Source organism: Pleurodeles waltl, chromosome 9, assembly GCF_031143425.1.
Source record: "Pleurodeles waltl isolate 20211129_DDA chromosome 9, aPleWal1.hap1.20221129, whole genome shotgun sequence".
NCBI classification, from domain to species: domain Eukaryota; kingdom Metazoa; phylum Chordata; class Amphibia; order Caudata; family Salamandridae; genus Pleurodeles; species Pleurodeles waltl.
In genome coordinates this window covers 311656878-311679399 of record NC_090448.1, presented here as the reverse complement: position 1 = coordinate 311679399, position 22522 = coordinate 311656878, and the positions used below count along the sequence as shown (strand labels likewise).

Genomic DNA, 22522 nt, shown 5'->3' with positions numbered 1-22522 from the left:
ATAAAAATTACTATACGTTAAAAAACCCATAGAAATTCACTGAAAAAAAACAAAGGTTACAGGTAAGATATAGTTAGGAATTAGAATTTTTTTAAAACATAGAAATTCGCTTAAAATAAACAAAGGTTACAGGGATCGTATAGTTAGGCTCACATTTTAAACATACAAAACCATAGAAATTCACCAGTTATATGTAGAGTTACCTCAAGTAATTATCACTCGTGCCCTAAGGCAGTGTTCCCCAACCCCCGGGCCGCGGACCGGTGCCGGTCCGTGGATCAATCGGCACCGGGACGCCCCACCGGTCCGCAGCGATAAAAAGGTTGGACAACACTGCCCTAAGGTAACTATACCTCACGCCCTAGCAATGCACTGCTAATTACTCTACAAATTACGGCACTCATGACAACTTTGATAGTATCAATGTAATATTTCCTGTAACATTTTTCATGAAAAAACTGTACATTGCAGGGGCGTGAGTTTTAGTTACCTTAGGGCACAGGTTATAGTTATTTGAGGTAACTCTAACTATAACTGGTGAATTTCTATGGTTTCGTATGTTTAAAATGTGAGCCTAACTGTAACGTCCCTGTAAACTTTGTGTTTGTAATAGAATATACATATATATGTGTGTGTGAATATATATATATATATATATATATATATATATATATATATATATACATACATATGCATCTAGACACACACACACACTCTCTGATCCCACACAGTGTTTTGGGAATCAGTATTTTGGTTTAAATATTTTGACAGGACGCTGAAACATACAAACACACAACCTTCCCTCACCTCCTGGAGTGATACGCTGCCCATTCCTACATATTACATATTTACCTTATGTTCAGCCCAGCTCTTCTATCCCTTTCTGGCATTCTGCTCAAAGCGGACCATTTCCTTGTTTTACAGGAAGCAGAAATCAGGCCCTGTGGCAACAGAATTATTTACCTGTGCACAGCAAACCTTTATTGACTGTTTGAAGGCAGAGGAGAGGCTTGGTTGGAGTGGCACAACATCACCCAGAATTCTCCCCACAGGTGTGGGAACACTGCATCATAACAGTGAAAAAACAAGTTTATGGTTTCAATGCTTTAACAGCACTGCAGTGAAAAACCGAGATGAGGTTCCCATGCTGAAGGTAATGGGCTCCAATGCAAACCATGAGTGACAGCACTGTTATGCTATGCTTGTGTAGAGGTATGCCACGCTATACCGCTCCTTTCCATTAATAGGTGAAGCAGTCATAGAGAAGGAGAGGAGAGCATAGAAACTGAAAGGGAAGGAGAGCAATGGAGCGGCAAATGGCTCAGGGAAGGAGGGAGGCAACAGGACAGGAAAGGAGACAACAGGAGGTGGTCTGAGGTAACTGAAGATGGACAGCAGCAACAAGAGAGGGAATGAGGGAAGCCAAACAAGATAAACAATGGGCTCTTATAATCTTCAGCAGATGGGCCCACCCTCTCTGCCTATTGATTTCCTGCTTAGATGTGATACAGAAAGTAATAGCATGTGACATTTTTTTGATGCATAATTTTAGGGCAGCTCCACAAAATTATGCATCTAGTGCAAAATATGGCCTGTCAGTTTCTATGTCACACTTTTACATGCTACAGTATACCTTGGGTAAAAAAAAGTCACATGGGGTATTAGCAGGAGACTGAGGTGAATGCAAAATGTTTCTGCATAAGACCTTTTCTGCACAGTCTCCCCAGGTCATAAAATCGCATAACGCAAAATTTAGAGATTTACGCCCTATGGGATGTAAATATCACCAGGCCTAGCAGAGACCTTGCATGCACTCCAGCTTTTCCTGTGTAATTGAATCTCCTGTTGTGCTACAGAGCTTTCCCCCAAGGTCATTTGAAATACGCCTTCCTCTTGTACCGTGAATACAGCCTTCTTTACAGCAGTGCATGTATTTACGTTTTCCCGTTTTTTTTCTTCCATAAGACTATTCTTTTTTAAGATCTTGCTTCCATAATTGGTCACACTACTACAGTACCTCATGTTACTGATTCATTTTAGGTTGTGACTTTTATATTTCTATGCTTGGATCACATGTCGATATTTAATGTGCAGTGCTCCATAAACCATTTTTTGCATGACTGGCGACTATCAAACAGTAAAATAAAAAACGGTAACGTGCAGCACATTTAGGAGCGCTTAAAATGGTGGATACATAAGTAAGCAGAGTCACAAGGGCTTTATGTAATTTGCCAAGAATCACACAATATAATCAAGTAGTGTAGCCGGGATTCTGGAGCAACAGCAGCCGACACGGTCTACTCAAGCGAAGGCCTTCAATATGAATCATAAAGATGCATTTATGGAAGTTACTGAGAGCAATAATAGTAAAAACAAAACCAGTTAAAACAAGTTTGTATATTATGATTTTTAAGGAAGTGAAAGTAAAAAAAGAGGACGAGGAAATTCAAGGCTGGCTAGATGCAACAAGATTAAAAAAGCTGTGATATGGTGCCTAAAAAAGTGAAAAAAAGAACCAACACTATTAACAAGCATTTGCAATGCAATAGGTCTCGCATATTTAGAACAAGTTAATTGTCATCTTTTGAGGACAGCACCCACGAACAAAAAGAAAAGAAGACATACATGGAAACTGGAAACTGAGAAAAGAAGAAACTGCAAAACAAAAAAGTTAGCTTTAAAAAAAAAACTTTGCAATTTTGTTTGTGCTGCTGGGCACGTTTTTGCCAGTCACAAGCCTTCTGTTTGCAGGGCAAGATAAAAAGAGCAAATAGTACCTCAAACACGTCGGGAGCAGCGAACGGGCACTGATTAAGTTGACTCAATTACTGCTTCATCCCTGCTCCACACAGAGAAACTGAAATGATGGCAGGCGTGCCTTGACGAATTACGCGCACAGACTGCGCACCAGGGCCTATTACTTCGGCATGTTTTCATCGTACATTATATATTCTGGAACAAGCCCAACTCTTCCGTGGGAATTTAAAAAGCAGAATGGTGAGTACGATAAAAAAAAAATCTGGAATGCTCTAGTCCATCACCATTTATAGGCATGCATCCATGATCTTTTCCAAAAAGTGAGTGTGGCAGAGCTGCTGGTTATTGCCAATGACTTGAAGGAAAACATGTTACTGACCTGTAACAATACTTTGCAGATTGTGGTGCTTTTCAAATGCTTTACACATGTCTACAATCTAGTGAGGAGATTGGAACATTGCACCTTTTGCCTAGGTACTAACAGTGATCAGTGAAGAAAGGTGACAACCATTGAAGCACAAGACTCTGTTCCGCCAACCCTGCCAAGCAGTTGAACAAGATGTCACAATCAATAGTGTTACCTGCACTGACAGATATGACAGTATGAGGGCCCCAACCAATTGTTGTAGTAACATATATTTCTTGTGCAGAGCAACAAAGGCAGTTTATGCATTAAATGCACAGTGTGAACAATGATGTTCCTAACTGAATGCATGTTTTTGTTTCAAAGGCTTCTGTATGAATGCTAGGTTGAGCTTTGCTGTAGATACAGGGGGCTCTGTGCTGGCTTAGTCATGATGGAACAGAGTGAAACCCAAATTAGGATTATTACAGCAATCAATAATTGGCCCTGGGATTAAAGCAGTGGCAAACAAAGGAAAAATGTCTTGGTAGGTCCAAGACCTGCATCCAGAACAATTCTGCAAGATGCCCTGAATTGATTGACGGCTTCGTCTAGTGTTTTTCTTATTCTACACACTGACCGTACACCAAACCTCCATCTAACCAAGTACCTCACATCTGCTTATAAATTCTTTGCTAACTGGAGCATGAGGTAGTGGGCCTATTGCACAAAAGAAACATTGAAGACTTGGGAGTGGAGTCATCTTAAATTTAGCCCGTGCCTAATCGCCTTCGTCTTGCAATCTCCTACCAGGACCATTCATTCTCAGTCTCATATTCTTTCTTTCTTTCTCTCTCGCACTCTTTCTCTCTCTCAAAAGTGAAGACTGCAGCTATACCAGTCAGTAAACAAGAACACCTGCTCAACTGATGACAGTAACTTTACTTAGCAAAATACAAAATTCACAACACTTCTCAAGTTTGTACACCATCTCGTCCAATAGGTCACCTGGATCCTGCGCACTGTTCGAGTATAAACAGGAACTATGTCAGCGAATGAAAGGAATGCTTGCCACTAGCCAAGGAATGTCATAATCTCACTCAACAGATGATCAAACGACCCGGCCTACACAACCAAAACAAACTCCAAGCATTAACCATTAAAATTCATCAATGTTGAGGCAATCACTGCCATCATAAGCTTGCGGAAATTGCACTTGTCTGGAAGTATATAAGGAGTGTTACCTATTTGCACAGATGGCATACCCAAAGCTCGAGGTCAAGTGTTAGGGATGTAAAAGGATACAATTTACAGAAGTATTGTTGTAAGAAACGTCCTCAATGAGGACCACGTTATTTATAACAGCCACAAGCTTCGTTCAATGCCAGGTCTGGAATCATAGGTCAAGAACAAGAGCCTGCAGGACTGTAAGGATGCAGAATGAGCAATGTGGTAGGATAAATAACCTAAATACAAGCATAACAAAAGAGTCAAGAAACAGATCCTTTCTTCCTTTGCCTTGGTGATGTTTGAAGAACTCAAGGGAAAGTTATTCTATTTAAAGTGTATATGATGTTTTGTTGAAGTATTACTGTATTCCTTATTCTTGGGAATGGATACCCCCACACATCCCTTCTGCAAAGCATAACAATCAGATTTTACTTGAATTCCGTAGACTTGGCTGAAAACAACAGTGCTGCAATCCACTGGATTCTGAATTATACCAAAGCCCTATTCTATGCATTCCACATGACACCAAAACAAATAAATGAATCAGTTTAAATGTTGGTGGTGGGAAATCACTCACCTCTGCAAGGAAGTCCATGGTGTAGGTGTACACAATTCGGGCATATGGCAAGACTGGCAGAGTCACATTTTGCAGCTGTGCATTAACTCTTAGGGCCTCTTGAACCCTATGAGCAACAAATTTCTGAGTGATGTTGGATAGCTTGAGATCCTTGTCCAAGTAGATCTCTGGGTAGAGAACTTGGCTTTGGTTCCAAAGCCAGCTGAGCTGGTCATTTCTCTTCCTGTCGATTTCTGGACACTCACCCGTGTAATTGAATGTTGAGTTCTTATACTCAAAGTTGTAACAAGAAGGGAAACCATAAAAACCCCACAGACCTTCAGGTCGCAATTTTCGACCAAGTGCCAATGTCTCTTCCATGAAGGCCCGTGCTGCAGCCTCAAATTCCTTTTGGGCTTCTTTCACTATCCTGTCATGTGGCCAGTCCGGATGCAGCTTCAAGACCAACCGAATAGACTGGTCTATGTAGATCTTCATCTTGTCCCAGTTTCGAACCCACAGAGGCCGCCACGCCTCCCAGTCCACTACTGCTAGGCCATGGAATGCTGGATCTACAATGGTTGTTTCAACATCTTTTTTGCTTTTCAGAAGGTGATCTATCAAGCTGGCGTTTTGTGGGATGCCCCCATTGACAGCAGTACCACTGTTTGTGTAATATGGGTAGTATCCAAGCTGCGTACTGTAGAAGATGACCATGTTCTGGCCAATGAAAGACTGGTTTGGATTGAGCACAATGTCAAACACACTCAGGTCCAGCTCAACATGGTACTTCTCCTGACATTGGTGGGTGGGAGCATTCCAGACAGTGATGAATGGGCTGTTCAAAAGAACTGGTTCAGCAGAGTCATACAATCTTTGCCACGAAAACAGGAACAAAGAAACCAAAGAGAGGAAAAGCAGCACCAATTCCATTTTCAGTGACTGGGGGACATTACAGAGGACCTGCAGGAAAATGTATGGAAGAAAGTTAGAGTAGCAATTAGAAACTTGTTTCTCGTGCCCAACTGTATTACAGGATTCATACTTCTGGAATCTCCCCAACCAGTTCCCTAGAGAAGGGTGAGTATTACTTTGTAAATCACAGCCATTAGTAAAAGCTGGGGACTTAATCTGTTAATATTATTTAATTTTCTAAGCAGTCGTGGACCCCCTAAGGAGGTTGTGCGGAACCCCAGGGTTCCCTGGACTACAGGTTGGGAAACACTGCCCTAGGGGACACGCATTATGGATTTAAAAAACAACTCCAACAAAGAAGTAAATATCTCATTAAAGAACATAGTAGGTGGTAGTGCTTGGGTGCAACATTTGGGCAAGAAAATGTTTACCAATGATATCAGAAGTAAGGGAAATGTAAGGCACCTCAATCCCCGTCTGTGGGACGTATTGTGTAATAAATAGGCAGGAAGAGTACAGTACTCCATGTCCCGACAGAAGAGATTGGTGATCAGGAATCCTAAAAGCAGGGTTACGAGCATTTCCAAAAATTGTTTACAAGCAACGTAATGTTACCTGTTACAGAATTTCACAACAATATTCTTCCTCACAAAGTTCCCTTGAATTTTATTACTCCTGGCACTCACTTCTAAAAGCATAAACCTCGATATTAGATGACATTATTTTTCCCTGATACAGTATCTATAGGTCTATCTTGGGAAACCTTCATAGAGAAATTTACCACAGGACGTAGGGCCCGATTTATATATTAGATGGAGAGGGAACTCCATTGCAGCTGCAGTGGAGCGCCCCCCCCACCACTAATATTATGGTCCTCTTGCCAGATTTAGATTTGAGCAGACCATAGTTTGAGAACGGGGAGACTACTCTGCCGTGGTCAAAGACTTTTGATGGCCCTTACTCCATCGCGCCACCTAGGCTTGGTTGTTATGTCAGCCCATCTAAATTACGGCTGATTTTCAGTGCCTGTCACACTGAAAAATGCTGAATGTCCCCCTCGCCATCAGGGAAACTCCCATGGTGAGTTGGGCATTGTTTTTATTTATGTTTTTTAAATCCTGCTTTGGGGTTTTCTTTTTGAAAATAAAAAAAAAAGTTGTAAACTTGATGATGGCTCCAACATGTTGATGGAGTCATCCATCAAACTTACAATCCATTGACAGGAATTGCCGTGACGGCAGTTCCTGCCAATGCTAGAAATGTCTGCAGGGCTGGCGGACATTTCTAAAGTTAGCAGGTAGCACCTCTGTCACATCGACTGATTAGTCTGTCACTCTGACAGAGCTAGCCACGTCTCCAAAGATTTAAACAAGACCCATAGTCCTTAGTGCATTCTTTTTTCTTTTTCCCTGAAAAATATTATGACAGCATTCTTCATTAACTTATGCAGCTTCCTAGCCACAGCATTGTGGTGGGATTAGTGTGAATGGTTGCTTTGGGCCAGATGTACGTCCCTGAGTTTTGCGACTCACAATTTGCGACTTGTTTGCGAGTCGCAAATTGCAAGCCGCAAAACCTTATGTCCAACAGTGTACTTTACACTGTTTCCGATTCGCAATGAGGTCGCAAATGACCTACCTCATGAAAATTCATGAGGTAGGTCGCAATTTGTGACCCCATTGGGAATGGCCGGCCTCACAGGGATGGTGGCCTGCTGGAGACAGCAGACCACCATGACTGTGACTGCTTTTAAATAAAGCAGTTTTTTTTAAAATGCAGCCCGTTTTCCTTAAAGGAAAATGAGATGCATTGAAAAAAAAATTGAAAAGTTTTCTTTTCATTTTTTCAGAGCAGGCAGTGGCCCGTGGGACCGCTTCCTGCTCTGAAAAAATATTTTTGCTGCCATTCACAAAGGGGAAGGGGTCCCAGAGGGACCCCTTCCCGTTACAAATGGGTTAGCACCAGTTTGAAACTGGTGCTAACTGCGATTGTTTTGTGATCGCATTCATGCTCACAAAACAATGCTACATCGCGCTGCGACTCGCAATTAGGAAGGGAACGCCACTTCCTAATTGCGACTCACAAACCTATTTTGCGATTCGTTAAATAGATTACTGAATCGCAAAATGGGGTATATACCAAAAAAGAAATTCCTGTTAATCGGGCCGTTTACGACAGGAAAAATGGTACGTGCATGTGCCCCTTAATTCCTTCATACTATGAGAGATGTTTGACTAGTGGTATTCCAGTGTTTTGCCTGCTTTAAGCCTATTTAATATGTACCAAATACGTGTTTGGCAGCAGCTCACAATATATTGCTTTTATGAATGTAATTAACCTACTTTGTTCTATGGATGCAAAACCTAAAATTAACCAAAACTCTTAATCCCAGGTTTAAATCCTCTCCTACTATGTTTGCAATTTAGAAAGCAGCTTATCTAAACCTAGGATCCTGGGCAAACTCCTGGTGATCCGTCCATGCCTCATTACATCCCAAAACAAAATGTTTTGTTGTTGGATTACATATGTTTCTTCATATTACTTCACCACTCTCTAACAGAAGTTTTAGTTGTGCACCTGTGAGATTAACACTACCAGACACAGTAGTCTCAGAACATGTCCGTATGATAGCTCCCACAGAATATTGCAGTTTGAAGGGTACAGTTTTTGTGAAGACAATTCCCCCTGGTACAATTTCTAGGTTCACTGCTCTTGCTGGCAAAGCACTTATTTTTATTCTGGCGGAGAACTACCCCAGTAGTCACATGTTCTTCAATGATAAATATATCCCCTGCTGATTTCTTTGTTGAAATGTTTCTGCTTTGACGAAGGGCTTGATGACATCTATGGGGCTAATTCAATTTCAGGAGCAGACTTTACTGGTGCTAGAAATGAGATTCCAAGTTGGACAGTATTTATCCATGAACAAATTCGTACACCACACTATTTGCCCAAAATATAGCTGGGCAAGGATTTTGATGGCAAATCAGCATTAGTGTATTTTGAAATATGTTCCAAAATCCCAAATTCAGGTTTGTGCGTCCTAGAAGACATCCCATTGTGTACAAAATAGGAATTATGCTGCATTCGTCACCAAGATGTATGCCATGGTTTACCTACAGCAACTTGAGGCTAAATATCACTGGCTACACAATTTGTGCAGAGCAATTTAGCACTTGTGTATTTAGGGCATGGACAAACACCGCCCAGCCTGGACTCCAGAGTCAGGCATGAACTGAAGATTTATTTTTAACCAGACACAAATTTAGCCCTTAGTTCTAATCACGGCCTTACGGGTGTAAATGAGAAATATTTCTGAATACTGTACGGTTTCTAATTGGCACACTTTCTTTCATGTAACTAGGTCTCAGATTTCTTCTGAGGCACAAAAATATTCTGTTGTCCTTCCAGGATCTTTATTGGCTAAAAATATGATTAAATACAAATTTCTGCTCTATCAGCTTTCTTCATTTATCCCAGGGTAAGCTTAAGGAGCATTTCAATAATCAAGTTACTGAAAGAATCCACCCTGTTTTTGAACTGTTTTGTTCTTCTCACACAATTTAGAACTTTCTACGAAACCTAATTTGCTTTGAAAATATGTGTCCAAGTTACATTTTAAATGCATTTCTTGTTTTAGTCTTAAAAAGTATGGCCTGATTCACCAAAATATGTTACCATTATTACATCCGTCAGTTACACCTACTTGTGGTCATAATCCACAGTAGTTTCACTGAACACAAAACACTAAATGTGTATATTTGAACTTTTCCTCAGAAGAGTATTTTGATGCTGAATAACAGATGCCACACGACAAAGTAAACTAGGGTTAAGTGCATGATATTCATGAGAAAACTTATTTCCACTAGAAGTTATACCCCTATGTATAAGTAGTACACCTTTCTAGGCTGATGAAGTTTGCGAAACAATCACTGAATTAACATGTTTTTTTTTCATTACACTTAAACTTATTTTCTTAAGCATGCCTCACCTTTCTACACACCCCTAGTAAAAGAGTAGTTCACTGGTGCATTTCCCCATACTTTCAGCAGTGCTTAGGTGTGTGTGAAAATGTGTTTACAATTGTTTTGAATCACCTGTCTAGAGCGAATTCACAAATTGGCTGGATTCAATGTTGGAAATGTTCTCAAACGTAAGACCTATGCATGTGTGGTGTTGAGCAAACGTATGACTGCTGAATGAATTCACAAAATCCCAGGAGTATTCCTGGCAGTCTGTCACAGTCCCAGACTGCAGTGAGTAAACACGCAGATGACCCTCTAGGGCGGCATATGGAAATTACAAATGCACATTTCTTCATTCAGAATTGTAACACAAAAGTGCACTATTTTTATGTTCACGAAGAATATATTTCCCCCTTCTCGAAAATCCTTAGCTTACACATTTATGAGTTTTGAGGATGTTCCCTTCCGAATGCCACCCTAACAGCGCCTGAGATGTATTCTTGTCTTGCCTCAAGAGTAGTGTCTGCTTAGAGGGTATTGAACATGGGTGGCCAAAGCAATGTATTGTGAGTTTTGTTGTGCTCACAACTGAGAGGGTACAGGGAATGGCGGTGGGGCGATCCCTCCTGCATTCTCCTGGAGGCTTGGGCTGCTGACTCTGCAGGATGCTGGGGTCGGAATGCTGATCTCCTGAGATTCCAGATCTCGCTAGAGAGGCAAATCGTGGCAGCCATGGTTTTGGTCAGATGCATACATTCTGCACGTGCTTATTGAAGGCCTTGCGCGGCAACTGACAGTCTGACTGGGACCCACATGAAGACATCCTACAGATGCACAGACACACCACCCACCTTCCTGTTATGTCCAGCCGGGGAAGCCAAGTCCAAGAGAACGATCAAGCTTATTTGAATGGTCTTTGAGGTGCTGCTGTGCTGCCTGTACTACTATCTATGTACCTGCGGAATAAAGCAAGCGTTTGTACAACGCGCCCATGTGCTGCGATATGCTCAGGGAAATACCCATGCCAAAACTAGTTAGCTAAGGACGCTTATAAGATCTGGACAGCACTGCGGAGAAAATAAGGGCTGGGGTGTCTAAACTACTATATTCCGTGTCAGAGGAATCCCTCACTTCTGGTAATTTTCAGGGATGGCTATGTGCTAGCCTGGGAAGGTTAGGGGTTAAAGAGTCTGGGGAATTTTACTCAAGTGGTAGTGTAGTTTATTTTGAGGAGTTGCAGATGAAGTTTGAGGTGAAACAGTGGGAGTTTTTTTAAGTACTTACAAATTCAGAACTTTCTTTACAGGACAGGTGGGGGTCCCAGTGCCCTCTCTAAATTGTAGCTGTTGGATTAGCTAGAGAAGGGGGCTGAATGCGCGATCAGTCAAATCTACGGCTTTTTAAAATCTCTTTCTTGTGATGAAGAAAGTTAGGCTAATCGGCCTGCTCTTTCCTCGGGTCTCGGCCTATCCCAATCGGTGTTATGCTCCGCTGGTGTGCAAGCTCAGCATTTTGATCTTTACTATACTGACAAAATTTCCAAATGTGGAGGCACGGTCGGCACATGTCGCCCACTCTGCCAACAGTAGCGGATTTGTTTCACATTTTTTTTGCATCTGTCCTGTACTTGAACCTTTTTAAGGGGAGGTATCAACGTTTTTAGAGATCTCCCTTAGATTAATATCATGTTAACCCCTCAGCTTGAGCTCTTGGGGGGTGCATAACGACGCTGTCCCCAGGTCTTGTCAGTAGTTTTTCTTTGTTGCTATGGGGGTGATGCCGCTGTGTTTTGCCTCGGCTTGGCTGAAGCCACGCCCTCCTTCGGTCTAGCAATGGCTAGCAAGACTGCTGGCATTATCCAGCCTGGAAAGGTCACTATATTCCCACACAAGCAAGAATGCAAGGGAAAAGGGATGCGGATCTCGTCTCTGTTCCGGGATTGCACTGACTTCCAACACGGGGTTTAATAGTATAGGACTAATAATTCTGTCATATTTATACGCATGATACTTAGTTGCTTGGCCATGCATTTCTTCTCAGCTGGTGGACCGTGATGTTGGGAGCACTATTTGCACTTTGGGATGTAAACTGCACTGTCATGGGATACCGATTAACACATGATGTTTTCTTCTTTTTAATTGGTCTTCTCTTCATCTTCTTATTCGGAGAACCTTCTGTGACTGCGTTGCTATTTTGTTGAATTGTTCTCACTGGTACTGTTATGGCAACAGAATGCACTTTTGGAAGTGACCGATAATCTCAATGTTTATTGTACCTATTATCTTGCGTTGTTTGCATTGTTACTGTTATGGCACCGAAACGTACCTTCTTTTCTCTCCTCTTGTGCTATTTGGAAAATGTGCAAGACATTTTTTTTTTGCAAAAAAAAAAAAAAGAATTGTTATCCTTAGTTGAACCGAAGGGTGGGGAAGGTGGGCCCCAAGTTACCTACAAACCAAGAATATTAATGGCAACCACAAAGAGCCTACAAGATTCAGGATTGAGTGATTGTGCCAAAGGAGTGACCAAGACTCAAAGCCTGTTGAATGTAATCCAAAGTAGCAGGACTGCCCAGCAAAGGTCCCCATTTCTTGTAAGCTGAGACCGTCTACAACTCTCTGGCATCATGGAGCAAGGTAATTTGGAAACCTTGGAAGGGCAAGAGAGGGAGCAAGGACAAAAGGAAAGCAGACCCACTGAAAATAGAGGACCCCACTCTAATGAATGGTGAATAGTACAGATTCTACAGTCACCCACTTGGTAAGACGGCTATGTGATGCAGCAACAAGTGATAAGCAGGCGGATGAAGTGCAGACATTATTCCAAACACTGATCTCAGTGTGGACAGTATTTCTTGAATAAGCTCTTAAACTTATTATTGCACGGTATCTAAAGTTTACTTATAGATCCGTAATAAATGGTCCCAAAACAATAATGCACTAACTTAATCTCCCAGACTTCACACAATGGCAGAAGTGTGAAAGAGTTTGTATTTTGGTGCAGTAAAAAAAGTGTGAAGTGAAAGTAAATTGCATTTTCGGGTTCACTATGTGTGCTGCTGCTGCAATGTAAGTGCCCCTGGTTGCGGTTTCAGTGCTACAGCGTACACTAACATCTCAAGAAAGGAGTATGTATCAGAGTTGTAGGATGCAGCCAAAGTCAACATACGAAGAGATGATGAAGAAGGCTGTAGGAGTGTTACATGGTTTAATATAACTGAAATGCAAGTCATGTGGGTGCAGTATAAGTTATGCTGGTGCATTGCATGTAGAACAGGGGAACAATTAGACTATTGTCCGTACACTTTGAGCACTGTAGGTGCAGTTGGGCTGTGGCAAACAGTTGTGCTTTGAATGAGCAGGAACTGTCAGGTCTGAGTATCTGCACTTCTTTAGAGCGAAAGGCAGAGTACAGCACTTCTCTACTTTTAATTGGGAAGTAGTGACAGGTCTCAGTAGTAAACAGGTACTACTAGGTACCCATATTTTTATATTTCAGTTTCAAGCAATGGTAAAGTACAGTGTAATTGCAGTTTCAATGGAAAGCAGGGAATCCGACTCTGAAGGCAGAGCCAAATCACATGTGGCTCAGGGGATACCTGAAACAATATTGTTCCTGCTGCCTTTACCTAATGCCCTCACAAATTGGGCATTTGAGGCAGGTGTGACAATTGAAGAATATTGGGCCAGGGTCATCCTCATTCCTCACTCCTCATCCCTACTTCTTATCCCTGCTTCTCATCCAGCATCCCTACTTCTCATCCATCAAACATCATCCCTACTTCACATCCATCATCCCTACTCTCTTCCATCATCCCTGCTTCTCATCCCTACTTCTCATCCACCATCCCTGCTTCTCATTCACTATACATCATCCCTACTTCTCATCCATCTTCCTTCTCTTCCATCATCCCTACTTCTCATCCCTCATCTCTTCCATCATTCCTACTTCTAATCCCTGCTTCTCATTCATTTTCCATAATTCCTACTTCTCATACCTCATCCATTATCCGTACCCCTCATCCATCATCCCTACTCCTTATTCCTCAGTCATACCAACACATTTTCAGTTTTGTGAAACACACCTTCACACTGATTGGTTGGCAACAGCCAATCAGAGTTATGAGAGAGGCCTGCATTCTATTTCAATGAAAAACAGCCTTCTTATTGCTTGTGCTGGGTGAATACAGAGGAGAAGAAATGCAAGTTTGTGTTTGTTTCTAGTGAATTCAAGGCTGTTCAACATTTCATGTTATTTAACTGTTTTTCTGTTTAAAGAGGTCTCTGCAAAACTGCTGGTTTGGGAAACACAAGGAGCCCACAGCTTGGGCCATAAATCAGCTCTTGGAGAAAGGGTTATACATTTCATACACAGTTCAACCGAAAACCTTTCTCATGGACCGGAACCAGCGAGCCCGCCAGGTCACAAGGAATCGACGCATCGCAGATGAGGATGCATCATCTCCCCCTTCATCGGGACGGAACCGACGCCTCATCTTCACCTGCTTCGCAATGTGGAACCGATGCTTCTCTCCTCGGAAGCCATAAGGGGCTGACGCTGCACCGACTCCAGCGACGCCTCTTCCTGACTCCGTGCGACATCTTTGTTCTTCGTTTTCAAAAGGTACTGTACTTGGGGGTCTGTGTGGCTCCGTAACCTGCACCGGTGGTGTCGGATTATTCGGAACGACTCCGTCAATGATGCCATGATAGGCCCAGTTGGAGCTATTGTGTTTTCTGGGTGCTTTAGTTGGATTTAATCTAATTCATAACTTTGCTTGTGTACACTGGATTTTCATTGGTTCAACAGTAATTTTATTCAGATACATATGCGCTATTTTTCTAAACCTGTGTGGTGTCTTTTTGTGGTGTTTTCACTGTGTTATTGTGTAAAGTTATGTACTAATACTTTACACATTGCCTTCTCAACCTGACTGCTCAGTGCCAAGCTACCGGAGGGACATTGACTAGGATTGTGGTCCCTACTTGAGCAAGGGTGTACACCTCTGCCAACTAGAGACCCATTTCTAACATGCACCTTCTACAAAATGTTTGCAAAGAGTATGCTTTTCAGCCCAAAAACTTCTTTGTATACTAAATATATATATATATATATATATATATATATATATATATATATATATATATATATATATATATATATATATAAAAAGATCAGAGTTGAACTAAACGCCTCCCAGTATTTCCAAGAGCTAACCACAAGTAACTACGAAAGCTTTTAGGAGGTGTACAATTTACCAAAACATCCATTTTGTGAGCTTCTCTCTTTTACTGACTATGGAGAGCAAAACTTACTCTCTTCCTTTGAGGTTGTTGCTAGGCTGTATGTATTTTTAAAAATTAACGTTTGCCAATGCCTCACATTTAATTATTTTTCATTATCTGCTTTTTAATTTATAGGATGTTGTATTCTTCATTGCAATTTTTATTTATTGTGGTTTATGGAAGTACAAAGTATTGCTTTCCTTGAGATTTTGCTGTTTTCATTGGTGTAAATATGTAAGCATTTATGTAGCACCTGGTCTTCTTGGAATGATTTGTATAGCTTCATGGGAGTCTTGCATCTTGTTGTCATTCTAGGCCCATGAAGTGGACACCTGAAAGATGTTGCTAGCTGCAGGCCACCCATCCCACTCGACTGTAGCAATTGTTGTGGTGCTTAATTCAGATCTGCTGTTATTTCCCGGGATTGTATGATACGGACTACGTGGGGAGGCTGGAGTTATATCTTATTCGTCTTGGTTCCAAAGTTGGAAATACCATGCATGTCCATTTAATTGACATCTTATCTTCTTTGTGCACTTGTGTGCCCCCTGCTGTGTGCAGTCTGAGACTTCATTTACATGGGTATGTAGAGCTTCAGGAAAGATACACCAGTACTTTGTACCTTTGAAAAAATAACATTCTGTACTTGGACTACACAGGCAGCTGCACATCTTGCTGGCTGGGCTCGCGTGTACAATACCTGTCCATTGCTGAATATATGCTACTGTCACCAGAGCTCTGGATGCTTCAGCTGTGAAAATCTAGAAAAAGGCGCATGAGCAGAACACCAACACGTTAGCTGTTAAAAAGAAATACTTCCTTAACTCAGCTGCAGTCTTCTGTATCTGGCTTCGTTTTTTTGGTTACTTTTTTAGTGCACATTCCTGGCTGCTCAGGTGATTTAATTCAGTGTGCGTTATTTTTGGGGAGACTGCAAGTTTCAATAGTGTTAAGTTCTCCAGAAGGCTGATAATGAGATTGGAGACCAAATAATTTTTTCTCCTTTTGTATTTACCCCTAATTACCTCTTATACCTTGGTAGTGCACAACTGAAGCAGAAGGAGAATAGTGAGGTGCTACTCAGATAAAAATTGAGTGAGCTTTATGTAAGTCAACATCACCAACTGAATTCTTACCGCTCATTTGGTGGGTGTTATTTTCTTAATCACTGGCATCAGATTTAAAAACCTCAAATATGAAGATTTTAGCCATTCCCACCTAGCACAAAGCTGCCGGTGCCTCACAGATATCTGCTGTGTGTGCTAATCCCACAGTACCTTCTTGCTGTATTAATAAACAGCTGCTTAAAATAAATCAAGGTTTAGGCAATTTTGTGAAGCTTTTTATTAAGCATTCTAAAACAACCATTGGTAAAGCCAATAGGTCTCATCTATTGGCTTTGTCATGTTTTATTTAGCCATGTTGTACAGCTGCATGGCTGAAAGTAAAAGAAAAAAGAGTTATGACAGTTAACACTGGCTGCGTCACAGCATTGTTGTTTAACCTTCAACCAAGATGCACAGCAGCCGCACTCCTCTACAACATGGGTTTAAAAAAACATGGACAAGGCAAAATTGTGGAGCAATTTAGATTTGTTGGTGCCCTTTTTGCCAGGCAGCACAGCAGTCCTGCTGTTGTGCAGCATGGTTGAAAGAAAAAAAAAGCATTATGGCGAAGCCAGCGTTGGCCAAATCATAGTGTATTTTCTTTTTACTTTCAGCCATGCTGCACAGCATCTGTGCTGCTCTTCAACATGGCTAAAAAAAGCATTGACAAGGCCAATAGGTAATACCTACTTGCATAGGTAATACCTACTGGCTTTGCCAGTGCAGGTTATTGTTAGCATTTCATTAGTTTCTAAGGTTCGTCAGACCTACCTTTGTAATGTTCAGCATAGCCCTGTGTAACAATGTTATCGCTTTCTTGTCTTCCACCAGGTTGACAAATGAATGTAAAACCACTTGCTATCCAGTCCCCAAGAACCTGTGATTGCTTGTAATGATATTTATGTTTTGACCACTGACTCCATGTTGCACTTAGCCTAGCAGCACACCGTCACCCTAGTGACCACCAGCCTCATTATGCCCATTGACTTTATTTTAGCATTAGCCACCACCGCGTTAAGAGCTGCAAGTAGTTTTCCACGTTGTACAATGTGCTCATGTTTTTATTTTTCGTGTTCTTTCCCACCAAAGGCTTAGGCTGATAAGACCGTACTAAGATGGCAGGGAACGGTCTTATTTTGAAGTGGCACCTTGGGATTGTGGCCAAGTCCCAACGTGTTATTTTCAAAGCTGGCCTAAAGCAATCAGCATTTTTTGAATAAATAAACTTCTTCAGTGAGAGGGAGGTTCTAGAATTTTCCTCTCTTGTTTGTTCAAAGTATAACAGGCAGACACCAGATGGACGGGGGACTGAGAGTAGTTCAGATCTTAGACATGCCCAGGACGCTGGGGTGTGTCATCCTTCCTTTGAGAATAATTGATCTCTCTCTCCTCGATCGATTCTGGGATCTGAATAGGAGGGAGATGAAGCAGTTGTGCCCTTGCCTCATGGTGATGCATATTTTTTAATTCAGTATTTGCTTTACATTATAACATAGATGCATATATTTGCTTGTATGTTGCAATGGAGAATCATTTGTAGATGTTTTCATTTAATTGCTCTGGCCATTTTTAAATGTGTGCTTTCAGCATGCTGACCTTTTTTTACGAACCTTGCGAATTGAAATAATAAGTGTCTTCTTCAGACTAAGAAGCGCATTCCAGAGATTTTTGTCAGTGCATGAGTGTTTCAGCTTGGTCATTAGTGAAGCAAAACATTGCTCTGGTCATCTTATGGATGCTGGATTATAGAAAGGCTCAGTACACCAGAAACACTAAGAACTTATCAGAAGACTACAAACCATCCAAAACTCAGAGCCAGATTCATCCTCAGCCTCCTACATAGAACACACAACATGTCAGGGAGCTCCACTGGCTCCCTTTACACAGGGGCTTTCAGTTTAAACTCCTCACACACACACATTCAAAGATCTACACAACAAAGACCCACCAATCTAATCAGGCACAGCTCCTTCCACCAACCACACAGACACTCCCACTCAGACGACCGCAAACTTGCACACATACCACACACAGAATCAGTTGCTGAGGCTGGGCCTTCCCATCCATCGCTCCTAAAGTGTGAAATGACCTCCCTTTTCACATAAGAGCCTCCTTCTCTCTTCTTGTTTTCTTCAAGAATCTGAAGACCTGGCTCTCCGAATATCCTTTGCCCATAGGCACAGCTGGGCTATCTCACCTACTCAGCACCAGGACCGCTCTTCCATGACAGTCCACTTTATTAATAAACGAAGTACACAGTAAAAATTGTCCATGCATAATATTGCTATTCTACACTAAGTCATCAAATGGCCTAACTACCACAGCACTGTAGAATTCTCCTACAGTGTATATCCCTTTGACATGCATGGGTACCAATGTTCGAGACTCCAAACCACCCAATCGCCTCCTACCTCCCCAGCCAAACGCCCTCCAACCTGGAATGGCAGGAGAGTACAGTATTTGAAGTCCTGTCTAGTAGCATATCTCTCTCAAGAGAATCAGGCAAAGGAGTTTCCCCTTTCAGGGATCAAACCTCAAGAGAGACACTAAAGGATCACTGCAAGGTGCATCCTACAAGGGTGTGGTCGTCTGGGGGGAATGGGGTCCATGGGGCCTGCTCTATCGGCATTGCCCCATCACCACAACACCGCCACGCCAATTACAAAGTTGTAATCCGGCGGGCGGTGTTGTGATGACTTGGCGGTGCCAGCGGAGCAACCTCCACTAGACTGCCGACGGCCAGTATGGCTGCTGGCGGCTCTCCGCCCAATTTATTGCAGAGAGCTGCCAGGAGTCGTAATATGGCGGTCTTGAGACCGCCATCATTGGCGGGCTCCTGGCCAGCATGACGTCGGCGGTCAACTGTTTTGACTGCCGAAGTCATGAGGGCATTTGTGTGCTAATATACTCCCTGTGAATGAGAAGAATGCTGTCACAATGAAGCTAGCCAATAGACGGGTACAATTTTAAATATTACAAAAGATCCTGGTGAACGCCAGGCCAAATGAGATGCCCAATTCCTAAAGAAAGCCACAAAGTTGCACCCATGGTATATGTTCTTGCATTAGTGTAGATTTACAGCTTTCATGAATCCACAAGAATACATGGCAGTAGGACAGGACATTGTGCTCTTAGAAAATATTTGTGAACTCCATTTTAGCATGAGCAAACATGCATGTTTAGATTTTCTAATGTGAAAATCTGTGGAGCGTTTCCAAGTTCACTTTCCCTCCAACGACTTTTTTTCCAACCCTGGAAGAAGTTTCACTTCTGCCATTGTCAAGGAGGAAATTTCCAACCTTTCTCAGTTTGAATAAAGATTAGAGAAGAGCTGGTGAAAACCCATAAGACATACAAGTTAGTAGGTTTGTAAAGACTCAAAAGGGCACTCCAACCCTGGAACTGTTGCTTACTGTTAACTCAAATAAGGCAATTGTTAGTATTCAAACCTTACTATAATAGCAACCTTGGCATAATCAGAGAGGCTATTATCAGAGATCTTATATAATGAGATTGCTGCCATAATTTTTCACTGCACTACATGGCACCAAAGGGACACGTGGATTTGCTTTTGTTGCAGTACAAGTAGATTCATGAAGCAAACTGTCCCATGGACAAGGAGAAATGTTATTATATTCCACACCCCTGATCCTATCACCTTTGTTTCCCTAGAAAAGGATCCAAGAACCATCGTGCCTTCCGTTGAAGGTACCCTGCTATGAAGTGCAGTTCATAATTTGGGACCCTAATACAACGTGTTTGTTCTAGTTTAGTATGTTTCAACTGAATGTATTACACCAGGCTTCTCCAAAGGCAGCTTGTGAGCTACTGGTCGCATTCAGCGAGCTCTCCTGCGTGTGGACCAGCCTATTAAATAAACAGTTTTTGCTTGATTGAACTAATTTACATGTACCAAAATTTAAACTTGCATATTAGAAACTAAGGCCCTCATTCCGACCCTGGCGGCCGGGTTACACGGAAGCACCGCCAACAGGCTGGCGGTGCTTCCTGGGCTATTCTGATCGCAGCGGTAAAGCCGCGGTCAGAAAAGGGGATCCGGCGGTTTCCCGCCAGATTACCCCTGGCCCAGGGAATCCTCAATGGCGGCGCTGCTTGCAGCGCCGCCATGGGGATTCCGACCCCATTCCCGCCATCCTGTTCCTGGCGGTAAAACCCGCCAGGAACAGGATGGCGGGAACGGGTGTCGTGGGGCCCCCTAACAGGGCCCCACAAAGATTTTCACTGTCTGCTTAGCAGACAGTGAAAATCGCGACGGGTGCTACTGCTACTGCATTCGGAGCCGGCTTCCTCTTTGCAGGGGCTTTCCCGCTGGGCCGGCAGGCGATCTTTTGGAGATCGCCCGCCGGCCCAGCGGGAAAGTTAAAATGACCCCCGCGGTCATTTGACCGCGGTGCGGTCTTTGGGTGGTTTCCGCCCGGCGGGCGGCGGGTCGGAATGACCCCCTAAGTGTGTGTATTCATACTCAGATGTTTGCAGACAAGAGGTTCAATTTATAAAATATATTTAAAGATGATATTTGAGTGATAAATTGTAAAGTAATGGGGAGACGTATTACTGTTGTTACTATCTGGCAGCCAGGGGCACAGCACCTTGGCCTAATCTGTATTACCCATTTAGAGACATTCTACTTTGACAAAGCATTTCCTACATTCCTGATGGCAACCATTCCTGATGAACCAAGGGGATTACTGCACAAAATCTTGCATATGGTGGCGACTAATGTAATTGTGTCCAAAGAGGTCATCATTACAACACTAATACTAGCAGTAGCTCTTGACGATTTTCATTGGCTAGAAGTAGCTCATATTAAAGAAAAAGTTGAAGAACCTTGTATTATCCCATACACATGGCCGCACTAAATTGCAGGTTAAAAATCCTGGGGCTGGAAGCTGTGTCCCAAGATGACAAGGACTGAAATGGCCATCCTACAGTAGCACTATGTCGAGCAGCAACTTCGGACAGTCTTGACTTTCATAATACAGGAATGTACCTTACAGGCTTTCGAAGTCCATATTTGTAATTGGAAGTGAGAAACTAGAAATCCCAGAAAGCAAAAATTGTTGACTAAAAAGCTAGGACTAACACAAACTATCAATTTGTCTATTAGGAATCCATGTAAAACGGCTCACTGTATTGTAATTGAACTTATATAGCGCTTACTGTCTCTGTTGAGATGCTGAAGTGCTGCATGCTGCTCCAGGAACCAAAATTAGTAGTTAGACATTGTTAATGGTAACTGTTGGTTATTGAGATTAGGCTTGTGCGCTCTAGTAAACCATTCAACATATTTACTCCAGTTTCTTCATGGTATGGTAAATTAATACAATAGGTGAGATCATTCAGGTGGTACTAAGGGAGTTCATGAAGTTGGTGGGGTCAGTAGATATTGTTAGGTTACTACGGTATGACTTTTGAAGAGGGGGAGGTTGTGACCTTTCAAACAAGTTGGTTAAAATTTACAGAAGTACTTTAATAGAGATTAGAGGCAGGCGAACTTCTCAGGGCTCAAGCCAGAGGTCCTCTTGGAACCCGACCCCAAAACTAGCTGATTTGTAATGTAGCTTCTGTCTGCCACTCATGCTCTACCATCATGGACCAAAATTAAAAACCATGAACCTTTGTTGTTAAAAGGAAGTGAAAGAGACAGTCAACTTGTGGGTGAATTGCATAATGTAAAACCAGAAAGCCTGGGACCAGTCCTGGCTTCCCCTCTTGATCAAATTGTGTGGATCCTAGGCAAATATTTTATTTTTTAAGCCCTCCTTTTTCTTCATTATCACATCTGACATCACTTCACAGTATGTGAGTTCAGGGTATGCGCTGTTCAAAAATAATCTGATGTACCAAGTTGAAACTGTTCTGCATGTTAAAGAAATGACTTTAAAATTTTAATGCTACCTTTATATTTTCACGTAATGCTTGTTGCATGATTTAGATGCCAACTTTTTTCAGGGTTCGGCTCGCACACTGGCTTGTGGAGCCCAGCCAGACAGTTGGCTTGCCCACCCTTAATAGAGGTTAACGTAAATATGCTTGTGATTTAGAGTAGGTGTACTGTTCATTTATACTGCTGCGATGCAAAGTAGTTTGCAATGAGTGCAAACTGATGAGCATTTCTGGATTTTACCGAACCGCCTAGACCGGGGGCCAGATGTATCATGCATTTTTGTGGTCGCAAAAGTGCATTTTGCTATGTATGAATCCCAATTTGCAATTCGGTTACTTCTTACCGAATTGCAATTTGGAATTGCGACTACATATCGATTCGGTATTAGGTAGAGGCGTGTCAAGGGGCGTCCCTTCCTAATACCAAATCGCAGCGGCAGGAATGTTTTGTGACCGAA

General features: G+C 42.2%; 1 protein-coding gene across 1 annotated transcript in view; it reads right to left on the bottom strand.

The window, feature by feature from the left end:
* The window catches only part of HYAL1 (hyaluronidase 1), a 31539-nt gene that overhangs the window by 8035 nt on the left and 982 nt on the right, over positions 1 to 22522 (bottom strand). The window contains exon 2 of the mRNA XM_069206808.1: positions 4908 to 5849. Within this exon, the coding sequence (XP_069062909.1) occupies positions 4908 to 5819 (912 nt within the window). The 5' untranslated portion in view covers positions 5820 to 5849. The remainder of the gene's footprint in view (positions 1 to 4907; positions 5850 to 22522) is intronic.